The sequence below is a fragment of the Chiloscyllium punctatum genome, chromosome 45 (assembly GCF_047496795.1).
Source record: "Chiloscyllium punctatum isolate Juve2018m chromosome 45, sChiPun1.3, whole genome shotgun sequence".
Classification (NCBI taxonomy): Eukaryota; Metazoa; Chordata; class Chondrichthyes; order Orectolobiformes; family Hemiscylliidae; genus Chiloscyllium; species Chiloscyllium punctatum.
Window position 1 is genome coordinate 42,118,107 of NC_092783.1, and position 23,615 is coordinate 42,141,721.

The 23,615-nt window shown below is 40.8% G+C and overlaps 1 protein-coding gene across 2 annotated transcripts in view; it reads right to left on the reverse strand.

Moving 5' to 3' along the window:
- elapor1 (endosome-lysosome associated apoptosis and autophagy regulator 1) overlaps nucleotides 1-23,615 on the reverse strand; it is a 133,153-nt gene that overhangs the window by 9,956 nt on the left and 99,582 nt on the right. For both annotated transcript variants that reach the window (XM_072563591.1, XM_072563592.1), the window contains 5 exons: nucleotides 23,390-23,489; nucleotides 15,769-15,870; nucleotides 12,680-12,806; nucleotides 10,819-10,997; nucleotides 8,532-8,697 (listed from right to left, as the gene is read on the reverse strand). In XM_072563591.1, coding sequence (XP_072419692.1) covers nucleotides 8,532-8,697; nucleotides 10,819-10,997; nucleotides 12,680-12,806; nucleotides 15,769-15,870; nucleotides 23,390-23,489 — 674 coding nt within the window. The remainder of the gene's footprint in view (nucleotides 1-8,531; nucleotides 8,698-10,818; nucleotides 10,998-12,679; nucleotides 12,807-15,768; nucleotides 15,871-23,389; nucleotides 23,490-23,615) is intronic.

Sequence of the window (23,615 nt, forward strand, 5' to 3'; positions counted from 1 at the left end):
ACTTAGAAATTGTTATCTAACATGACAGAAGCTATGGAAAAGTGGAGCATGAATAACAGATATTGAATTATCAGGAATGAAAAATAATAAATGGCTTCAGTATGAAGGACTTTTGCTCCAAGATTGGGTTGGAAAAGCTGAGGTTGTTCTCCTTGGATCAAAAGAGATGAAGGGAAGATTTAACACAAGTGTACAAGATTATAGCAGGTTAAGGTAAAAACAATGACTGCAGATGCTGGAAAGCAAATACTGGATTAGTGGTGCTGGAAGAGCACAGCAGTTCAGGCAGCATCCAACGAGCAGCGAAGTCGACGTTTCGGGCAAAAGCCCTTCATCAGGGCATTTGATGAGGGGCTTTTGCCCGAAACGTCGATTTCGCTGCTCGTTGGATGCTGCCTGAACTGCTGTGCTCTTCCAGCACCACTAATCCAGTATAGCAGGTTAAGATAAGGCGGCCAAAGTGTTTGCACTAACTGTTGATATGAGTTTATTTGGAAGTACTAGCTTTCGGAGTGCTGCTTCTTCGTCAGGTAGCCAGTAGGGCAGGATCATAAGACACAGAATTTACAGCACTCCTGATGAAGGAGCAGAGCTCCGAAAGCTAGTCCTTCCAAATAAACCTGTTGGACTATAACCTAGTGTTGTGTGATTTTTAACTTTGTCCACCTCAGTCTAACACCGGCACCTCCACATCATGTTGATAGGAGGACAAGATTAGGCAAGAGACACTGGGGAATGGGAAGACATTTTTTTTACACAGAGTGAATGATAATTACCTGTAGCTTGTTGCCTCTTTCAAGGGTTGGAGCAGAGATGACCAATACTTGCAAGAGGAAATTGGATTGACACTTGAGGGAAACATTCAGGACTATGGCGATAGACTGGGGAATTGATCTGATAGGCGTGGCCTACAGAGAGTCAGTATAGAGTTGATGGATCAAATGGCTTGGACACTGTGGGCTGGTTTAAACACAGAGGGTGGCTCCTCAAAGATGTTTTGGTGAGATCCCACCCCTCGTCTTCGTTAGCTTGACTCATTTTAATGTCTTGAGTGACAGCCTTCAAATCCCAAGAGGTGAACCTCCTGTCTCTCTGTAGGAGAAATTCCTATCTCACAGATCCACTGACCAATTGAAGATTCAGCTACTCTGCAGACTGGCAGCACCAGCAGGAGCAGTGGCTGGGGACATGCCTTCAGCAATGGATCTGGTCTTTGAGGTATGCTTGGGGTCTTGTTGGGGCCAGACTAACAGAGATCAGTAAGCACAGGCGGAGAAAATATGAAAACAATGGGGAGAGCAGGATAGATGTGGTTGGACAACAATATGTGTAGGGGCTTCTGATGGTTACCATTCACCTGGGAAAAGACAACACGTGCAGCCTTAAAACAAATGGTAGGTGTCTGAAAAATAACAACAGATATTTAAGTGGTAATACAGAATTTTGGAAGTTAGGTCTGGTGTTATGATATAAAAATTAGGATTTATGTTTTCCCTAATTCACTGCAAAGATGTGTAGATTGCCAATAGCATGAAATTGGATTGACACTAGATTACCAGCTCACTTGACAGGAAGGGTTTGGAGGGATATGGGCCGGGTGCTGGCAGGTGGGACTAGATTGGGTTGGGATATCTGGTCTGCATGGACGGGTTGGACTGAAGGGTCTGTTTCCATGCTGTACACCTCTATGAATCTATGATTCTATGACTGCATTTCACCTCCATTGCTATGAGAAATTATAGCCTTTGGAAAAGAAGAACCAGTACCTGCACTTCACTAAGGTTGATTGCTTGTCTGTCCTTGTAAGAGAAAATAAGTGTAAAATTTCAGCCAACTGACAATAACTAATAATTTCATTCTGTCAGTAGACTACTTATTTTACTGTCACAGGCATGCATTCAAGTACAACTTCTTAAATCTAAGTATAAGCTACAGATAAAATGCTCTTGATAAAAATACTTGAACATGAACAGTGGAAGCGTCATGTTCGAAATATAAAATGATGAAGTGTTAACAATGGGCATTCATTACACAGTGGAACACAGGTGTCCATATACTATATAGCCTTTTTAAGCAAAATAAACTATTCATAGAGGTGATGAAAAATCTTTGGCTTCAGTTGTTTAAATAAGGTCATTGGAATGTATGTGTGGTCTCTTATTGTCTGCATAGCTCCTAGTGAATCTTACTTAAATTCCTAGTTCTCGTTTATGAATTCCTTCATGGCTTCAGCCCATGCTTTTCCATAGATCTTGTGATCCTCTGACTCTGGCCTCCTGAGCATCTCTCACCCCCAGTGCTCTTTCTCTTCGCAGCAAAGTGTGCAGACAGCCAAGGCATTACTCTTTGAAATGTGCAAAATATGTTCCTCGTCACCTCCTTCACCACTTTTAAAAGGTTTCTCAAAATATAACTCTTTCGTCAAAATGTTGGTCATGTGTGCTCTGACTATCCCCGGAAAGACTTCATTAGCAAAAAAACCTTTTCTCCTTAATCAAACATTTCAACAAGACTTTCTATTTTTACCTCAACAATGTAGATTATGCATTTAATTGTGAAAAATGAACTTTAAACACAGTTTTCTAATCCTAAGAACTTGGATTCTATTGAAATTTATTATTGTTCTAAACATTAAATATCAATTAAAGAGAATCTATTGATTTACACCTTGTTCATTATTAATTTCTATTAAGTATTAGCTTGATTTTACCGTCAGGTGTTTTGCTTCTTTCCTCATCTATTGCTCACCATTGCTATCTAAGTGGAGGACACTGAACTTCAGTCTAACATTGTGTTTCCTAGGTCAAAACATTCTTCTATACCAGGATCATGTATATATGAAGGCTAAAAAAAAATATAGACAGTTCAAATGTAAAAATATCCATTAAAATGTGAGAGAGGAGCAAATAGAAATATATCAGCTAACATAGCATTAAAGGTTAGCAATGTTAATTAATGTCACAGTCCTGAGCTAATTGTTAAACAGTCAACGCAAAGAAAAGATCACTATTTCTCCTATCCAAGTAGATGCTGAAATTTAGTTTCATTAGTACATGCGGCACGGTGGTTAGCACTGCTACCTCACAGCGCCAGAGACCCGGGTTCAATTCCCACCTCAGGTGACTGACTGTGTGGAGTTTGCACATTCTGTGTGGGTTTGCTCTGGTTTCCTCCCAAAAATGTGCATGTTAGGTGAATTGGCCATGCTAAATTGCCCGTAGTGTTAGGCGAAGGGGTAAATATAGGGGAATGGGTCTGGGTGGATTGCACTTCAGTGTAGACTTGTTGGGCCAAAGGGCCTGTTTCCACACTGTAAGTAATCTAATCAATTCTGAAATATCTTTATGATAATCTGAGTCAATGATTATGGTGCCAAAATAAATTGGAATAACGTAAATGCCATCACATGGTTTAGTACACTCTCAGGCACGCATCTAAAGGTTTGTCAATTGTTCTGTAATTATGAAGTTACCCACAATTTGGTTCAAGTTGGAATAGTTTTTGCTTAAGGTACACATGATCCAGACAATCAGAAAGATGGTAAGATGAACCCGGAAGACTGCAGCTAAGGTAAGGCAATTTTTTAAAAAATTACTTACCGGTAGCGGACAGCGGTGTTTTCCCTTTCACAGAAGGAGCGGGAGCAGCGGGGGAAGTGACGAGGACCAGAGGGGCAGCCGGGAAGGAAAGCAGTGACCATATAGATCAGCAAGGCGGCTAAACCCGAGACTCTACAACTGTAGTGTCTCCCACCCACCCTCCTCCTCTAACCTAGTTAATAAGGTAAAGTTCATTCTAAACTTCCTCCATTGAATATAAGTTTGTCATTAATTTTATAGTAACTTGAACTAAGCTTTCTACTTTAGTACTGAGTGGGTGTTCAGATAAGTCAGGTATGGATGCTAGGGCAATTGCTTGCTCCTCCTGCAGAATGTGGCAGGTGGGAGACATGGCACATGTCTCCGCTGGCTACATCTGTGGGAAGTGCACCCGACTCCAGCTCCTTGAAAACCGTGTTAGGGAATTGGAGCTGGAGCTGGATGAACTACGGATCATTCGGGAGGCTGAGGGGGTAATTGAGAGGAGTTACCGGGAGTTGGTCACTCCTAAGGCTCAGGACAAGGATAGATGGGTTACAGTTAGGGAGAGGAAAGGGGACAGACAGACAGTGTAGAGATCCCCTGTGGCCATTCCCCTCAGCAATAAGTATACCGTTTTGGATACTGCTGGGGGAGGGGGGGAATGACCTACCAGAGGAAAGCTATAGCAGACAGTTCTCTGGCACTGAGCCTGATACTGTGGCAAAGAAGGGAAGGGGGCAGAATAGAAAAGTACTCGTGGTAGGGGACTCGATAGTTAGGGGAATCGACAGGAGATTTTGTGGTCAGGATCGGGATTCCTGGAAGGTATGTTGCCTCCTTGGTGCCAAGGTCCGGGATGTCTCCGATCGGGTGAATAAGGGGAAGGTGAACAGCCAGAAATCTTGTTACATATTGGCACTAATGATATAGCCAGGAAAAGGATTGAAGATATAAAAAGTGATTTCAGGGAGTTAGGATGGAAGCTGCAAAGCAGGACGAACAGAGTAGTGTTCTCTAGTTTACTACTGGTGCCATGAGATAGCGAGGCGAGGAGAGGAACAGGGAGCGGGCGCAGCTTAATACGTGGCTGCGCAGCTGGTGTAGATAATTGCGATGCCTTCTGGGGAAGGTGGGACCTGTACAAGAAGGACGGGTTGCATCTGAACTGGAAGGGGACCAATGTCCTGGGTGGAAGGTTTGCTCGAGTAGTTCGAGAGAGTTTAAACTAGCATGGCAGGGGGGTGGGAACCTGAGCTTTATACCGGAGGTGAGAGTTGATGCAGATGAGGCAATAGCAAGAGGTAGACCAGCTAGTGGGAAGGATTTTCCTGGCAAGGAACCAAGGTATCAGTTAAAGTGTGTTTGCTTTAACGCAAGGAGTATCAGGAATAAAAGTGATGAACTTAGAGCATGGATCAGAACCTGGTGCTGTGATGTTGTGGCCATAACAGAGACATGGGTTTCTCAGGGGCAGGAATGGTTAATGGATGTTCCAGGGTTTAGAGCATTTAAAAAGAATAAGGAGGGGGGAAAAAGAGGAGGGGGTGTAGCACTACTAATCAGAGAGGGTATCACAGCTACAGAAGCTTCCATTGTCGAGGAAGATCTGCCTACTGAGTCAGTATGGGTGGAAATTAGGAACAGCAAGGGAGCAGTCACCTCTTTAGGGGTTTACTACAGGCCCCCCAATAGCAGCAGGGAGATGGAAGAAAGCATAGGTTGGCAGATTTTGGAAAAGTGTGGACGTAGGAGGGTTGTTGTAATGGGTGACTTTAACTTTCCCAATACTGATTGGAACCTCCTTCGAGCAGAAGATTTGAATGAAGCTGTTTTTGTAAGGTGTGTTCAGGAGGGTTTCCTAACTCAGTATGTTGACAAGCCAATGAGGGGAGAGGCCATTCTAGACTTAGTGCTCGGAAACGAGCCGGGGCAGGTACAAGATCTTGTGGTGGGAGAGCATTTTGGTGATAGTGACCACAACTGCCTCACATTCTACATAGCTATGGAGAAGGAGAGAATTAGGCAAAATGGGAGGATATTTAATTGGGGAAGAGGAAACTATGATGCGATTAGACATGAGTTAGGAAGCATGGATTGGGAGCAATTGTTCCATGGTAAAGGCACTATAGACATGTGGAGGCTGTTTAAGGAACAGTTGTTGCAAGTGATGAATAAATATGTCCCTCTGAGACAGGCAAGAAGTGGTAAGATAAAGGAACCTTGGATGACGAGAGTGGTGGAGCTTCTCGTCAAAAGGAAAAAGGTAGCTTACATAAGGTGGAGGAAGCTAGGGTCAAGCTCAGCTCTATAGGGTTACAGGCAGGCGAGGAAGGAGCTTAAAAATGGTCTGAGGAGAACCAGGAGGGGGCACGAGAAAGGCTTGGCAGAATGGATTAGGGAGAACACAAAGGCATTTTACACTTATGTGAGGAATAAGAGAATGGTCAAAGAAAGAGTCGGGCCGATCAGGGATAGCATAGGGAATTTGTGTGTGGAGTCTGAGGGGGTAGGGGAAGCCCTAAATGAGTTTTTTGCTTCTGTCTTTACGAAAGAAATGAACTTTGTAGTGAATGAAACCTTTGAAGAGCAGGTGTGCATGCTGGAATGGATAGAGATAGAGGAAGCTGACGTGCTGAAAATTTTGTCAAACATTAAGATTGACAAGTCACCAGACCCGGACAAGATTTGTCCTTGGCTGCTTTGGGAAACGAGAAATGTAATAGCTTCGCCACTTGCGAAGATCTTTTCATCCTCGCTCTCCACTCGAGTCGTTCCTGAGGACTGGAGAGAGGCAAGTGTAATTCCTCTCTTCAAGAAAGCAAATAGGGAAATCCCCAGCAATTACAGACCAGTGAGTCTCATGTCTGTTGTCTGCAAGGTGTTAGAAAGGATTCTGTGGGATAGGATTTATGACCATTTGGAAGAGCATGGCTTGATTAAATGCAGTCAACATGGCTTTGTGAGGGGCAGGTCATGCCTCACAAACCTTATCGAGTTCTTTGAGGATGTGACTAGAAAAGTTGATGAGGGTCGAGCTGTGGATGTGATGTATATGGACTTCAGCAAGGCATTTGATAAGGTTCCCCATGGTAGGCTCATTCAGAAGGTCAGGAGGAATGGGATTCAGGGGAACATAGCTGTCTGGATACAGAATTGGCTGGCCAACAGAAGACAGTGAGTGGTAGTAGAAGGAAAATATTCTGCCTGGAAGTCTGTGGTGAGTGGTGTTCCACAGGGCTCAATCCTTGGGCCTCTATTGTTTGTAATTTTTATTAATGACTTGGATGAGGGGTTTGAAGGATGGGTTAGCAAGTTTGCAGATGACACAAAGGTTGGGGGTGTCGTTGACCGTATAGAGGGCTGTTGTAGGCTGCAGCGGGATATTGACAGGATGCAGAGATGGGCTGAGAGGTGGCAAATGGAGTTCAACCTGGAAAAATGCGAGGTGATGCATTTTGGAAGGTTGAATTTGAAAGCTGAGTACAGGATTAAGGATAGGATTCTTGGCAGTGTGGAGGAACAGAGGGATCTTGGGGTGCAGGTACATAGATCCCTTAAAATGGCCACCCAAGTGGACAGGGTTGTTAAGAAAGCATATGGTGTTTGGCTTTCACTAACAGGGGTATTGAGTTTAAAAGTTGTGAGATCTTGTTGCAGCTCTATAAAACTTTGGTTAGACCGCACTTGGAATACTGCGTCCAGTTCTGGTTGCCCTATTATAAGAAAGATGTGGATGCTTTGGAGCGGGTTCAGAGGAGGTTTACCAGGATGCTGTCTGGACTGGAGGGCTTATCTTATAAGGAGAGGTTGACTGAGCTCAGACTGTTTTCATTGGAGAAAAGGAGGAGAAGAGGGGACCTAATTGAGGTATACAAAATAATGAGAGGCATAGATAGAGTCGATAGCCAGAGACTATTTCCCAGGGCAGAAATGACTAACACGAGGGGTCATAGTTTTAAGCTGGTTGGAGGAAAATATAGAGGGGATGTCAGAGGCGAGTTCTTTACACAGAGAGTTGTGGAGCATGGAATGCGTTGCCAGCAGCAGTTGTGGAGGCAGGGTCATTGGGGACATTGAAGAGACTCCTGGACATGCATATGGTCACAGAAATTTGAGGGTGCATACATGAGGATCAGTGGTCAGCACAACATTGTGGGCTGAAGGGCCTGTTCTGTGCTGTAATGTTCTATGTTCTATGCCATTTTCAAGTCACTTGTTGTGCCAGTTGACCTCAAACAGCATGGCAATATGAATATTACCAATGCCCTAAATGCTGTTGTGGGGGACACAATCAAACAAGATGCCTGCTCATGATTGCTATCCAATTCCTTCTTTTGCAAAGGGCTTAAACTATAGACATCAGGTTGGATTGTGATTGGACTTAGTTATCACTCATTGCACAATGAAACAGCCACTGGCACCTAGACCACACATGAGGAATAGTCTGTTGGACATGATAATGGAGAATTAGTTAGTTTCTGTGAAGCTGTTTCCTAATGTGAGTTAGGAACTTCAAGACAGAAGAGAAAGAAAATGTAAGAATAAAAATAATGAAAATTAAATGTTTTGTGCACATTCTACAACACAACAAATATGTACAGCCATATTTAAGTTCATTAACTTAGTTTCAGGGTTCAAATTTAAAGTGACATCTAATCTTGTAAATTTCTGGTTGTTTTCATCTTGAACTATAACAGTTCCATGATTTTCTATGTCACAGTTATAAACTGAAATTTCGACTGTTTCAGAGTGCATGCAAAACCTGGCTTAATTCTATTCTGTCCAAATGATTGGAAATTCCAATGACATGAATTTTAAAAAATGCTTTTTGATTATACCGAGTTGAAATAAAGCTTAAATATTGAACAGTAGTTAAGTATAAAAACTTAAAAGTGTAATAGTACCACAAAACAGTACTCAGTATAGTTAAGTCATCAAATACCATCATACCTTAGTAGTAATCGACTTTATCTTTCCGAACAATGATTTCTTGCTCATAAAAATCAAATCATCTTCCAGATCTTCACCTTCCATTATAGCACAGCTATCAACTGCTGGCAGTTCACCATCCTTCGCATTGGCATTCATCACCAGTTTGGAGTACTTGTACTCTAACCTAAACATAATTCAGGTATAAATGTGAATTGTTTCTAAGAATGATACTTTATATGGCTTTTAAAACATTTGCTACCCAGAATGTTTAACAGAGTCATTTTGGGAATTAGACATTTCTCGGTATTTTGAATTCAAATAATATTTGAGGGCTATTTTTTACATAAGGAAACTTCCAGCACCATGCTATCTTCCTCGTACTCTTAGAGTTTCTTTATTCAATAATATTTATTTATTGAAGTTTGGACTCTGTTATAGCAGTAGCTTATGGATTTTAGATACATGAGACAGACTAACTAACTAACCTAAATATGTTCAAATAATATATTTATCATTTGAGAACACGAACAGACACTTGGTTCAATCGTCTATACCAAGCTTGTCCAACAGCAGCCCATGGGTCACAACGTGGCCTATCAATGAGATCATATGAGACATGCTAAGTTGCTGTTCAAAAACAGGGAATTGTAACTGGAAAACTTTGAAAGGAGCTGTTCCTCCAATCAGAGCTGGTCTTCTCTCACATTTGCTTCTACCTGTATTAGGAGCTCGATTGACTATTGTCTAATCTAGTCTCAAGATTAGAGTGGTACTGGAAAAGCACAGCAAGTCAGGAAGCACCCAAGGAGCAGGAAAATAGATGTTTCGGGCAAAAGCCCTTCATCAGATCTGCAAACTTACTAACTATATGCTCACATCCAAATCATTTATCTAAATGATAAAATGACAAAAAGTAGATGTTTCTAACCTGAAAAAAAAACATGAAACACAAAGGAAAGAAAGCAGGATTGCAGACAAATGAAACCCAAGGTTCAAAAATAAAAATCCTGATGAAAGGAACAAAGGATGGGTGGAAAAACTGTAGGAAATTCAACAATTCTCCTGAACCCATGATGTATCTGGATTTTTTTGTGCAGTCAAGATGACCTACAAACCCAAGCGCCAATGACTATGGGATTGGCACTCAGTAAGGACAGAGGCAGTCAGCATTCATCAGAGGGAGCTATTTGGGAGTTTCCTTACATGAGACTCTGTCCTTGATGTGAGGGCTCTCCACCTCATCCCATCACAACACTTCTGCTGCTACTGTTTGGCCACACTGATGGTGATAGTAGACTGGATTAGGCAATCCTAACAGAAGCAAACATGAGTGAGCATCAGCCTCTGTTGCAGGATCAACCCCTTTTAAAGTATTCTGGATTTGATCTAAATCAAGATGTTGAATAATTTTAAAAGCTTCAATTGAATAACCTCTCAGTCTCCTTTGCTCCAATTGTATTAATGACAACATTGAGACTTTAAAATTGTATTATTATGGTGAACTTACTGGGACAATTTCTTGGGCTTTAATGGGACATTGAAAACTGTCCACAATGTTATAACTGTACACATTAACTATTACATTATTGCTCTTTAATTTATGCCCATTTTACCAAAACACATTGGATTATTATGGCTTAATCTGTCGGCACTCATATTTTCAAAGACAGGAATTTTCATTGCTCGGTCCAGACGTTCTTCACAACTTTTGTCACTGTTCATTAAGTGTAAAAAGTACCATTCCTCATTTTTCCTTCCAACTTGTACCCTTAATGTGTTTCCATTCTTTGCTCGAATAAGGCTTGTCTCAAATTGTAATGTATCTCAATATAAATCTGTTAACATCTTTGGTAACATTTCATCTCAGTTAATTTGGACCAGCTAATTTTTATCTCACTGCACTTTGCCCTTTTCCAGACCAGGCTCCTTATCATTTACTTTTGATTAGCATTAACCCTAATTAATTATGTTCATATTAAACCTAGTTGTTCTTTATCATTATTTATCTCCTATCATATGATAGGCACCTGCTAGACTAAAAATATATTAATCTGGGAAGAAGCTTTTCATGTGAACTAAGTAATTTACATTTTGAGCATGTGCAATTTTTTTCCAAATACCTTGAGATAGTTAAAACCATCCAATGTTACTTTTTCCCCTACTTTTGCCTAACACCTTAAACAAATCTCCTCTTTCATCTCATTTCCACAGTTTGCTACCCATTTTACACTAAATTGTCCCTTTCTCTTCCCATTCCAAAAACACTGGGCCAAAGCTCCTGACATATTACATCTTATTCACTCACTTCTGATTTTTCTTATAAAAGTAGCACGTTGTGGTGATTAATAAGCAGGCTGTAATTGTCCCTGCGATTATTCCAATCTTCAAGAAGAAGTCCATTGTCTTGCAAGTTACTACTTTTTCATTTGGCAATGCAACACCTTCTTTACATAGTTTTGGCTCTGACCATACATAAGTAGTTTTCTGGAAGCAGAAATAGCAAGCGGCAGATATCATAAATACTGTTTAAATTGAACCCCAACACATTATCAATTTAAGTTTATGTTAGATTGGATCCAATAATGTTCCTCACTTCAGGAGCACATTCTCCATTGCATCAGCATGGCATTTTTTTCAAAAATATCTTAACAAGGATCTTTTTGAGCTTGTTAACTCTGAAAAGCACTGAGGAGATGGAGTCATAGAATCATAGAGATGTACAACACAGAAACAGACCCTTTGGTCCAACTCGTCCATGTTGACCAGATATCCTAACCTAATCTAGTCCCATTTGCCAGCACTTGGCCCTTATTCCTCTAAACCCTTCTTATTCATATATCCATATGCCTTTTAAATGCTGTAATTGAACCAGCCTCCACCACTTCTTCTGGCAGTTCATTCTATACATGCACCAACCCCTGTGTGAAAAAGTTGCCCCTTAGGTCCCTTTTCCCCTCTTATCTCAGGTTCCCCACTGGTGGACTAATGGAGAAAGTGAAGTCACATGCTGTGCAGGGTATTCTAGCTAGGTGGATGAAGAACTGGTGGAACAACAGACAGAGAGTAGTAGTTGAAAGGAGTTTCTCAAAATGGAGAAAGGTGACCAGTGGTGTTCCACAGGGGTCAGTGTTGGGGCCACTGTTGTCTGTAATATACATAAATGATCTCGAAGAGGGCACTGTTGGTATGATCAGCAAGTTTGCAGATGACACAAAGATTGGTGGAGTAGCAGAAAGCATAAGGGACTGTCAGAGAATACAGGAGGATATAGATGAACTGGAGAGTTGGGCGGAAAAGTGGCAGATGGTTTTCAATCCAGAAAAATGTGAGGTGATGCATTTAGACAAGACTAATTAGAGAGCGAAATATACAATGAACAGAAGAGCCTTGGGAAAAGTTGATGGGCAAAGAAATCTGGGAGTGCAGGTCCATTTTACCCTGAAGCTGGCTGCACAAGTGGATAGAGTGGTCAAGAAGGCATGTAGTATACTTGCCTTCATTGGGCGGGGTATTGAGTATAAGGGCTGGCAAGTCATGTTAAAATTGTACAAGACATTGGTTCGGCTGCATTTAGAATACTGTGTACAGTTTTGGTCGCCACATTACCAAAAGGATGTGGACGCTTTGGAGGGGGTGCAGGGAAGGTTTACGAGGATGTTGCCTGGTATGGAAGGTGCTAGCTAAGAAGAGAGGTTGAGTAGGTTAGGATTATTTTCATTAGAAGAAAGGTGATTGAGGGGGGACCTGATTGAGCTTTACAAAATCATGAAGGGTATAGACAGGGTGGATAGAGACAAGTGTTTTCTCAGGGTGAAGGATTCAGTAACAAGAGGTCACGCTTTCAAGGTGAGAGGTCGAAAGTTGAAGGGGAATACATGCGTTGGAAACATGGCATTGTCAAACAATTGGTACAAAGGCTTCCCGTCAATTCAGTTAAAACTCCAGATGCAAATACATCCTTCTACTGTATAAATCTCAAATGGAGTCTTCTATTGAAGATAAATGGATGGAAACCTGACAAAATTGATCTCTATCCATTTTTCTATGGCTGATACCAATGAATTATCACTAATCATATAATCTTCCCTGATATGTGTTTGTGAGAGAATATACTGCATGCTAGTTTCAACTCATCTATAATAACTGCAGCATTGTCATCTTCATACCTGAATTCCATTAATGCATGCTCCAATTATCTCATGGTAATCACTTTTTGAACAAAGAGGACAGGCCTCTGCTGTTTCCCACAGGAAGTGGAATGTACACCCATCACACGTTCCTTCTTGGCATTTTCTGTCAACAGAATAATATCATTACTGTAATCAAGAAAGAAAATAATTATTCTACAAGTGAATTGCAAAATGTTTCACCAACAAGAAGCTAAGTTCTGTTGACACCACCAGAGCAGACAACATACTATTAATTATAAGTTTATCGGGAGTTTAATTGCATTAAGGTGAGGCACATTTAACTAGAGATTCACATGCACATAAGACGCAAGCTGAACTTCTGTTGTTGTATTGGAGGTGTATGATATGTATTGTGTGATTCTACAAACTCTAGTTCTGTCCATCACTGCTGTCTGAATCAATACACACTGGAATGACTGGAATGGATCTTTCACTTTTCCGCAAGTGTTTGATGCACCTTGTTTCCACTGCTATTGAAACCTACTCATATCTATTAAATGTGCGTGTACAATATTACTCTTAAAATAAATCAATAAAGCTCCATAGATTTAAGAAAATATTCTGTCACTTTTTTCATAAATCTCATTGTTAAAATTGCCTTGAAGTTGACACAGTTGAAGAACTTCGATCCCAAGAATTCAGCGATTTTTGGGGTATCTGAACAGGAATTATTGCAAAAAAAGCAGAAAGCTCTGCAGAAACTCAGCATCTGTTGAGGGTAAAACAAAGTTAATATTTCGAGTCCAGTGACTCTTCAGCAGAACACAGTTTCTCCAGCATTTTGTTTTTGTTTTCACTTCAGATTTCCAGAATCCTTTGTTTTTATTTTCGGAATTCTTTTAAGTCCTGTTGCATCCTGAGGTTACCACTAGAGGTCACTTTAACAGAAGCCAGCAGGAAATATCAGTTAAGTTCCCTATTAAGTTACATTGCTGGTTGGGTCTTGTCTGACCCGCAATCAATCTGGCTGGACATCGAGGCTTCTCAAGTAAAATGCCCAGTTATTCACCTTTTATTTTCAGACAAGAGGAAAATCAGTACGGATCACTGTAAAACCCGATAATACTAAACACAATTAAAGCTTGGAATATAATGCGGCAAAATGAGGGCAACTCACATAAAACATCCCCTTATGCTCCGATAGTGGGAGCATGGGGTTTCAATCGGGGTTTACAGATGCCACTTTTAAACTCTGGAGATCCAGGGGTATCTCTTGTTTAGGGGATCTATTTAAAGAAGGGGTCCTGATGTCTTTTGAACAGCTGCGTCAGAAATTCAGATTACCTAATGGAGACCTCTTTCGATACTTCCAAATTTGAAATTACATACAAAAGAAGACCACGCTACTAGATAGTGTTTATAAATCAGATAGAGAATGTAGAGTGCTACGGCCAATGGGGGTATCTTCCGTCAGTACTATTTATCATTTACTACATGATGAAGTATCGGGAGATATGGACAATCTGCTTAAAACATGGGATCAGGATTTGGGACTAGAAATCTCTATAGAAACGTGGAATGACATTTGGGAAAACGTCAGAAGAATCACCATCTGCAACAGAACTCAGGCTATTCAGCTGAAGATACTTTATAGGGCCCATATAGCACCGGATCGATTGGCAAAATTTCAGGCAGGGGCATCTCCAATGTGTCCCAAATGTAAAATAGAGATGGGCACTCTTGTACATTGCCTATGGACCTGTCATAAGATCCGTAGATATTGGAGTAAAGTAGCAAGTGCTCTGACAGAAATCTTAGGAACGGAAATTAGAGTGGACCCTGTATCTCTCCTTTTGGGCTTTTTGAGCTTACCCTCCCAGTATATGCACGGGAAGAGATTATTTTCTATTCTCTCTTTCTGTGCAAGGAAAAATATTTTGGTAAACTGGGTGGCTGAGGGCCCCCCTCCTGGACTTTCAAATTGGCACAGATTAATTATGGAATGTAGTCCCCTTGACTTCCTTACAAATATAGTGCACCAAAAGACCGAATTATTCCATAAAATATGGCAGCCCTTCTTGAATTATATAAATACAGATATTTCGGCCATCCTAACAAGGGCTTTTATTTTATTGAGATGGCGAACCTGGCTGATCCGGGGCCCCTTAGGAGAGGAATCCCGCATGAATACGGGTTTTGTTACATTTGATGTTAACACATTCTGAGCATGTATCTCACTACCCAATTTCTGTGTTATCTGTCGGTTTTTTTTCTTTCTCTTATTTGAATAATGTAGAGACTTAATTATACACTCTGGTTAGTTGTAGGTTAGATTAGTAGCTAGTTTAGTTTAGTTTTTTCCCTCGGTATTTTTCTTTTGTTAAATTTTGGTGATTATTTATTTAAGATTTAATTGTATATCAATGTTTATACTTGGGATTTTTTTATTTTCGTAAACTTGTAAAAATGTTAAATTTTCAATAAAAATATCGATTAAAAAAAACAGAAGCCAGCAACAGTCTCAAGCTGCTGCATGTTTGGAGCTGTTTTTATTTGAAGTGCTGTCTCGTTAGCTCTTACAGTTCATCAATTATACAAATTTGGCATCACGGAGCATTCAATTCACAATGACTGAAAATGATGCTCTACATTTCTTTTTGTACTTTTTGTATTCCCTGTTCAATGTTCTGCTTCTACTGCTGATTATGAAAGTGACAATGGAAAGCACCGGGTTTTCTGAAGGCAAAACATCTTATCTAACTGAGCATTTACAGATTCATCATTCATGCTGTTGGTTGATAGATTATCATTGACCATCTGGATACAAATCCTGTTTCATTGTGATTTGAAGCAGGCGCTTTCAGTTGCTATGATACAGAGCAGTAAATGGTATATCATTGTTACATTTGAGTGAATCCTCCTGAGCAACATTCACTTTTCACATATCGGTACCTGTTCAGCTGAGAACTGCTGGTTTATTTCATTTTTTTGGTTATTGATTTAACAGCTGATTTGATTGAGAGGTATATTTATAACTACCCAGTATTACAACAAATGTTCTAATTTTTGGTGTGAGAATGCAGGCAACAACTGTACAAATGTCGTTATAGAATGGGAGGCATTACCTTGGCACTGAAATGACTCCTGAGCCGACATTTGCAGGACTGCATCTCAATCTTACTGTGGATGCTCTTCCATTTTTGCAAGTCTGTGTTGACTCAGTAGACCTGTATAATATAAACAAAGCCTCTTCTGATTTAATCTGTTCTACAACATGCCAATGATGCGCTTAAATTGAGCAACCATTTGAAAATGTGAAGCGAACCAGTGGCAGTATTAAGTGAATGGATAGGGGGTTGGCAGGAGCTTTAAAAAGGCAATAAATGCAGTGCTCCCAATAAATTAATATGTCGCTACATAGTCTTGGTGGAAAGTATGGATGTGGATGGGAAATGAAAAGGGAAAGAAGAGTAATTGGTATATAAACATATTGTTCAGAGTCCATAAATTAATAGCAGAATTATTAATTATGTGGAGTGCAAGGTAGTACTAGTTTGATTAGATTCCCTACAGTGTGGAAACAGGCCCTTCGGCCCAACAAGTCCACACCAACCCTCTGAAGAGTAACCCACCCCCCTTTGACTAATCCACCTAACACTATGGACAATTTAACATGGCCAATTCACCTGACCTGTACATCTTTGAATTGTGGGAGGAAACCAGAGCACCCAGAGGAAACCCACACAGACACAGGGAGAAGGTGCAAATTCCACACAAACTGTCACCCTGGGACCTTGGTGCTGTGAGGCAGCAGTGCTAACCACTGAGCCACTGTGCCACCCCAGATCGTTGTTGAGGTAGTAATTAGAGAGCTTATAATTAAGATCATGAGCAGAGAATTGAGAGCATGAAAATTAATATAGTGACAGGAAGGAGGGCCAGGTGGATCTTACTGACTCAGATCCTTGATTAGGGTTGCTAACCTGGGCCAATCAGGGACCCCTGGCTGATAGATATAAACAGGGGATTCACCTGCACACACACACACACCATGGATGCTGGGGAAAAAAATAGGCACTAACGCAGTTAGGCGGTACTGTGGGGGTTAAAAAGAAAAAAGAGAGAAAGAAAATAAACAGGGGATTTTGAGAGTCTCCTCATTCTGGGGACTGGCTCTGAGTAGGCTGCTCAGAGTCCATGAATTGTGCACATGTAGATAAAGGGTGACTTAGTGACAGGATACCAGCCTCCGTGCAGTTGCTTCAATAAAGGTATTTACATACAAAAATGTGTGCATGTGTTAAATGAGACAGCAATTTTTATATTGAAAGTACAGCTTAAATGATTAACAGCCAGCTGACAAATCCAACAGGTCTGTGCTAGTGCTTATGCTCCACCCATATCTAACCCTGTCAGCATAACCCCCTCTTTTCCTTTCTCTCTCATACGTATTTAACCACCTGTTAAACTCATTGATGTTATTTGCCTTAACTACTCCTGTGGAAGCATGCTCCACATTCTAACCATTCTCTGGATAAAACAAAACTTTATGCCAAATTCCCTGTTGATTTTCTGAGTTACTATTATATACCATGAGCCCCTAGTTGGATTGCTTCGTATTTTTTTTCTATCTTTATCCTGTCATCCCTTTCCTAATTTTAATGGCCTTTGTTACAATACCATTATCTCATCTTCCCCATCAAAAAAATTGATGAAACCAGCATCAATAAAGGCATCCAAAAGAAAAACGAATAAGTATTTGAAAAAGATGTTTTTAATAAGTTTGGGGAAGGGGGCACAGCAAAGTGGAGAGCTCTTTCAAACAATGGCATGGCAGCTTGAATGTTTTCCTTCTGTTCTTTTCATTCTGTTTCCTCTGAAAATTAGCCAATGAGGTGGTTTTCCTGGGGCCTGTGAGCTAATTGCCTAGTTCCACACCACAACTTGTTGAAGAACATATCACCCAAATTGAAAGGATCCACATTCTTTAAACAAAAAATTCATATGAAACTGAAACCCATGATATTATGTAACCTGTCTCAACATGTGCAAAATCCAACCAGAAATCATTTTGCATCAGTCAATTTTGGTTGTGATTCACCAGGAAGAGTCAACCCGTGGACTGGGGACTGATTGCCTGAAGTGCCCCACTGTAACCTTTGTGCATTGCAAGAGGATTGTTGTGGCTGCTCTGCTGTAGTTTTTTAGTACTGGTGTTGAATATCAATTAGATTTTCTGAAACAAACCTGGATGACAGCTTGCTTGTGGATGTGACACTAGAGCTTGCTAAATATTTACTATGATGTTTGAAAGCTGGACATTACCCACTTATTTATGAAAATCCAATCAAGGTGCAAATGTTCATTAATGTGCAAAAAAAATTATAAAGACAAAATTGCACAATAAACACAGAGGATTGCCTGGTCTTGATGCACACTTGATGCCTGTGCTGCCAATAGCCTTCGGCTTGCAGTCTACTTCCAAAGTGAAATAGTCTGCATGAGCATAATCAAGACAGAAGCTGGCAACAAACTGACAACAGCCAGTGTTACTGAAAGCTGATGAAAATGGAGCATTAGGACAAAAGTGATGGAGAGGAGGAGGTGGAATTGGCTGAGCCGACAGGACCATCCACCAGCGTTGGCAGTGGAAAAACTCACCTGCATTACATTAACATTGCCTTTAGCCTGCTGCATGGCACATCATTCTCACTCCATTTGTCAGACACTCCTCCTCAGTTTCTCAGTCTCACTGGTCAGTCAGTCATTCGCCCTTCACTCAGTCACAGTCACTGATCAGTCACATCAATCAGTCACTTTCCCCTCACTCACAGTCACTCATTCTCACTCACACAGCCATTCACTCAGCTGCAGGAGCAGTCCTAAAATTTGCTGAGTGGGCTGACTCAGGGGTGAGGAGAGCAAGGGCCAGAGGGGGGTGAGGGGAGCAGGGGCTGAAGGGATGAGGCAGACATGGCCAGAGGGGGGTGAGCATGGCCAGAGGAGGCAAAGGCAAAGGCAAGAAGAGCACACACCAGAAGGAATGAGGGGAGCAGGACCAACAAGACCCTAGGGAAGCAACAGGTGGGGAGAGCCCCGGGGAAGCCTGGGGATGTGGTGGAACTGAGTTCTGGCCCAGCTTTGAAATGTTTTGAGCTGATTTATATGGTTGTCTTGGACACCACTTTGCTTTAGCTTCGGTCTCATTTTACTTCTTGGTCTGTTCATCAGTCAATGTGACTGGTGATTTTAGGAAAATCAGTCCAAGCGTTTGATTTTGCTTCTGCTGCATTGAATAACTTCCAATTTGCGTTTATATTCTAAAATTCCATATCTTCATTGTTGCTATCGGATTGGGCATTCAGATTAAAGTTGCCTCTTGCAGTGAGCATCATTCCATCACAGAGCCTCAACTTCACCTTCCAGGATTTCATTTCTGGATCATCGTTGGTCCGACCGTACTCAGATCTGTGAAACTCACTACCTTGTAGGAATTCCCAATTGATACCCTTTGTTAAGATGTCGAGTGAATCATCCAAATCTTCAACCAACAGTTCTGCAGTAGCATGCTTCAGAAATGTTGTCCGGCACCTCTGCAGCAATCATAATAAGCTTTATTGTCTTCCTCCAGGCTAAACATTTGCATGGAAAGTGGTTTTAGCTTACTACAGCTAAAACACTGGTTTTTCCATGGTCAGCACAGTCTTTTTCCTTTTTTTTTGATGAACACTGGAATATTTGCAAATTATCTTTCAGCCTTGATCTTTCTGTGGGCTCTTTTGTGGATACTTGTTGCTTTTCTCTACTTGATATATCTGGCTGTTTTTCAACACAGTGGAAAATGTGTGATTTTCTTGCAGCATTGTACCTGTAGCTGATGTGGCAATGCTTGTGTTATCCTTCATAATAGAATAATCTAGATGTTGGCAATATAATATTGAAAGACCCAACATTTGTTACATCTTGAATATATACAAATATTACATTCACAGGCAGTTCTGTGTCTGTGCTGAAATTAAGCTATTCAGCAACAAAATGTAGCCTGCATCCACCATTATGTCATACCCAAGTTATGATGGAGTCTGGGACTTTTACACCTTTGAGCCACATGCTATAATGCAGTGATGGGTAACTTGAGCATAATGCTTTGTGATATATTTCCTGGGGAAGTGGTGTTGCAGTGGCAGTGGTAATCCAGAATCTCAGGCTAATGTTCTGGGGAACAAAAAACAGAAATTTTTGGACAAACTCAGCAGAACTGGCATGATCTATGACAGGAAAGCAGAGTTAACATTTTGGGTCCAGTGATCTTTCTTAAGAACTGTTATGAAGGATCGCTGGACTTGAAATGTTAACTCTGTTTCTCTCTGTACAGGTGCTGCTAGACCTGCTGAGTTTCTCCATAAATTTCTGTTTTCGTTTCAGATCCTAAATATCCACAGCTCTAATGCACTGGGGACATTGGTACAAATCCATGGCTGCTCGTGGAATTTGAATTCATTAAAGTCCATATTTTTATACAGGCAGAGAGTAATGGCCAACAGAAGTTTTGTGAATGAACAATGGTTTCCAGTAGTGTTCCAAAGGCCTCAGTTGTGGCTGGCGTGGCTAGGATATTTGCAGGTGACACAAAATTGATTAGGTAGTTGATAATGAAGAGGTTGACTGTCTACTTGAGGAAGATATCAAAGATTTGATTGAGTTGACAGAAAACTGAATTCAAACCAGAAGCTTTGCAGTTGGGGACGGCAAACAAAGCAAGAAAATACCTAATAAGCAAAAGGTTCTTGAGAAGTGAAAAGAAAGTAAGAAACTTTGGAGTGCATGCCCACCAGTCCATGAAGGCAACAGGACTGGCCGATAAGGTGATAAAGAATGCAAGGGGATGTTTTCCCTCATTGACAGAGGTACTGAATACCAGGGCAGGAATCTAATACTGGAACCACCTAAGACACTGGCTAAGCCATGGGTTGAGTTTTTCATACAATTTTGGTCACCACAATACAATAATTGTTGAGAGAAAGAGTGAAAGGAGATTTACAAAATTGTTTCCAGGTTTTGAAAATTGTAACCATGAGGAAAGACCGAATAAGCTCGGGCTGTTTCTCTTAGACAAAGGAGACTGAGGAGCAATTTTATTGACAAGTCCAAAATTACAAGGGGCATGGATCATGTGGGCAGGGAAGACCTATTTCCCCTCGTATTGAAGACACATTGGGGCACAGATTTACGGTAGTAGAATTAGAACAGATATGAGGAAAATCTTTTTCACCCAGAGGATTGTTCGGTGACTGGAATTCACTGTCCTGTTGAGGCAGAAAAACTTCTTTAAAAGGAACTGGAGCTACACCCAAATTCCTGAAGCTATAAGCTGATGGACCAGTGCTGGAAAGTGGGATGAGAATGGGTGGCTCAGTTGGCTGGACTGCTGGTTTGTGATGTAAAAGGGATGCCAACAGCATGGGCTCAATTCCTGCACCAGCTGAGGTCACTTTGATGTAATCTCCTTCTCAACTCACCCCTCGTCTGAGCCATGTTGATGCCCAGGTTAAACCACTACCGGTCTTCTCTCTCTAATGGGAGAGCAGCTCTATGGTCCATTAGGACTATGGCGATATTACCCTTTAACCAATTCTGGTTGCACTCTGTCTATCCTACAAATACTTGTATAATAACTGCCTGCAGTGAGTGTGCCTAACGGCACAGGTCACATAAATTGATTGAATTAAATTGAATGATTTATTGTCACATATATTCAATATAAAAAACAGTGACAATTTTATAATATCGCCATGTAACAGCACCAAGCTCATTAATTTCAAATAAAAACAGAAAATAAGAAAGAGAACTCAAAGAGAGACCAACTTTTCCATCTCTGGCCCCAGAGTCCCCATTCCAGGCTTCACCTGCCATGCCATGTCACTCCCAGAATCCCCACTTCAGGCTTCATCAACCCATGCTATGTCACCCCCAGAGTGCCACTCCAGACTTCACCTGCCCAGTCCATGCCATGCCATGCTCAGTCCCCACTCCAGGCTTCACCAATCCATACCATGTTGCCACCAGAGATCCCGCTCCGGGCTTCATAAGCCAGCCAACTCTGTAGCCACAATGGCTCTGAAGACGATGCTGCTCCAATCACCATCGAAACTGCCTTCCTACCAAACAGCTCTCTTTAGAAGGCACACTTAAGCTAAAACTAAAACAAAACTGAGAAAAGAAGAAAGAGAAAGAAAGAAAAAAAAAGGCAGATGAAGAGGACAAGCCCAGCTACAGGAGCCCAGGTGCTGCCTTTTCTGTTGCTGCCATCTTAATATTAAGGACAGAGTTCCATTACTGCAGAATGCCAGGAACTACATTACAACATGTGCATTTCCATCCAAACATTGACAGGGAGAAGAAAGAAATATTTCAGCCTGAAATCAATATCCATAGGTGTGTTGTGTATGTTAAGGAACACATTTTTATTTTCTCATATTTTCTTTGAAACTATTGAATTTTTAACTTAGGAAAAAGATTTATTTCTATTTAGCTGGTTTGCTAATGCTCAATTGAGATTGTTCTGTAAATTTATTGGAACACCTTTTTTGCTTTGAATGGACAAATTCAGTGCAACCTTGTTTAATGACCTGTTTCCCTCCTCTGCAGCACCCAGAATCTAAATGCAGAGAATGTGGCAGAGAAAGTACAGAAAAATCTGTATGACCAACAAAATACAAAATTGCAGCATGAAATGTTTACTGGAGATGAGTTGTATTGTTTGTAAATTTTGTGAAGCAAATGGGTTTTTTTTATGATTACTTAATATTTTATTTAGTTGCGTTTTCCCAGTAAAGGCTTGATTTTTTTAAACAGCTTCTGTTAATGCTTCTTTCAGCTTCTTAACCAGTTTTTCATGACTGCATACAAGGCAATCATTCTTTTGAAGTGAGTTCGCTGAATACCTTTCATGCAAGTTGTTATTCAACCAGGATGATTACAAAAAGTGAAAATGGATTTTTGGCCACAGACAGCCAGTCAGTTTTGATGCCTTCCAACCAATAATAGCTCACTGATCACAACCAAGTGTTGACTGTTTCCAAATGGTAACAACTAACCAATGTTCACTTTTTTCTTCCAGGGGAAGGCATAGTGACTGTCCCTAACTCGTCTCACATACTTGTTGGTACCTGTTCCAAGAATTCTAATTAAACTGTTTGTTCTTTTTCATCTGGAAGCACATTAAACAACCAAAGTGATTGTGCCTGACTTTGTACATCCGCAAAACAAGGTAAGTCTTGCTCAACTGCATGAGTCATGGCCAGTACTATGGTTCCTCTTGGCTCCACACTAAGATGTCTATTTATGGAAGTAAATCTCTTTATGGTGATAACCTCCAACTGACATTTTAAAGACTACCAGTCAGCATGTATATAAATCAGGTAATGTTGAACACATTAGCTCAAGGCCTATTGCTTTCAGGCAAAAGTAATCTCTGGCTTGGGACCTAAATTGGGCAATGGGCCATTTTCTCTCAAATTCAAGGGACTTGAACAATTTAGATCATTGTGAAGGAGGGATAACGCAGCAGTGCCTGAACAAATAGGGGCAATCAGACACTTTCAAACATGGGAGATTGGCACTAAAATGGAACGACATTGCACTCACCAGAAAATGGGTGCAATGAAATCCAATTTCATTCCCAGTATTTCCATGAAATTCAGGAATTTAACAATTCTTTTCAGCAATGAAGCCCAAGTCACGTACCTATAAAAAAAGATTATATCGGGTAGTGTTCTGTCTTTCTCAATAGGAAACAGACCAGGGTCAGCAGTGATATTATCCAGTGTGGTTTGAGTGGTCACTCCTGGAAAGAAAAAAGAAAACTTTTAAGAAATTGTTCAGTTTAGAACCAGATATTGTTGTCTTAATGGGATTAATTTGTCAGCCACAGCATTTATCAATGAATGAAATTTTCTTTAATATGATTAAA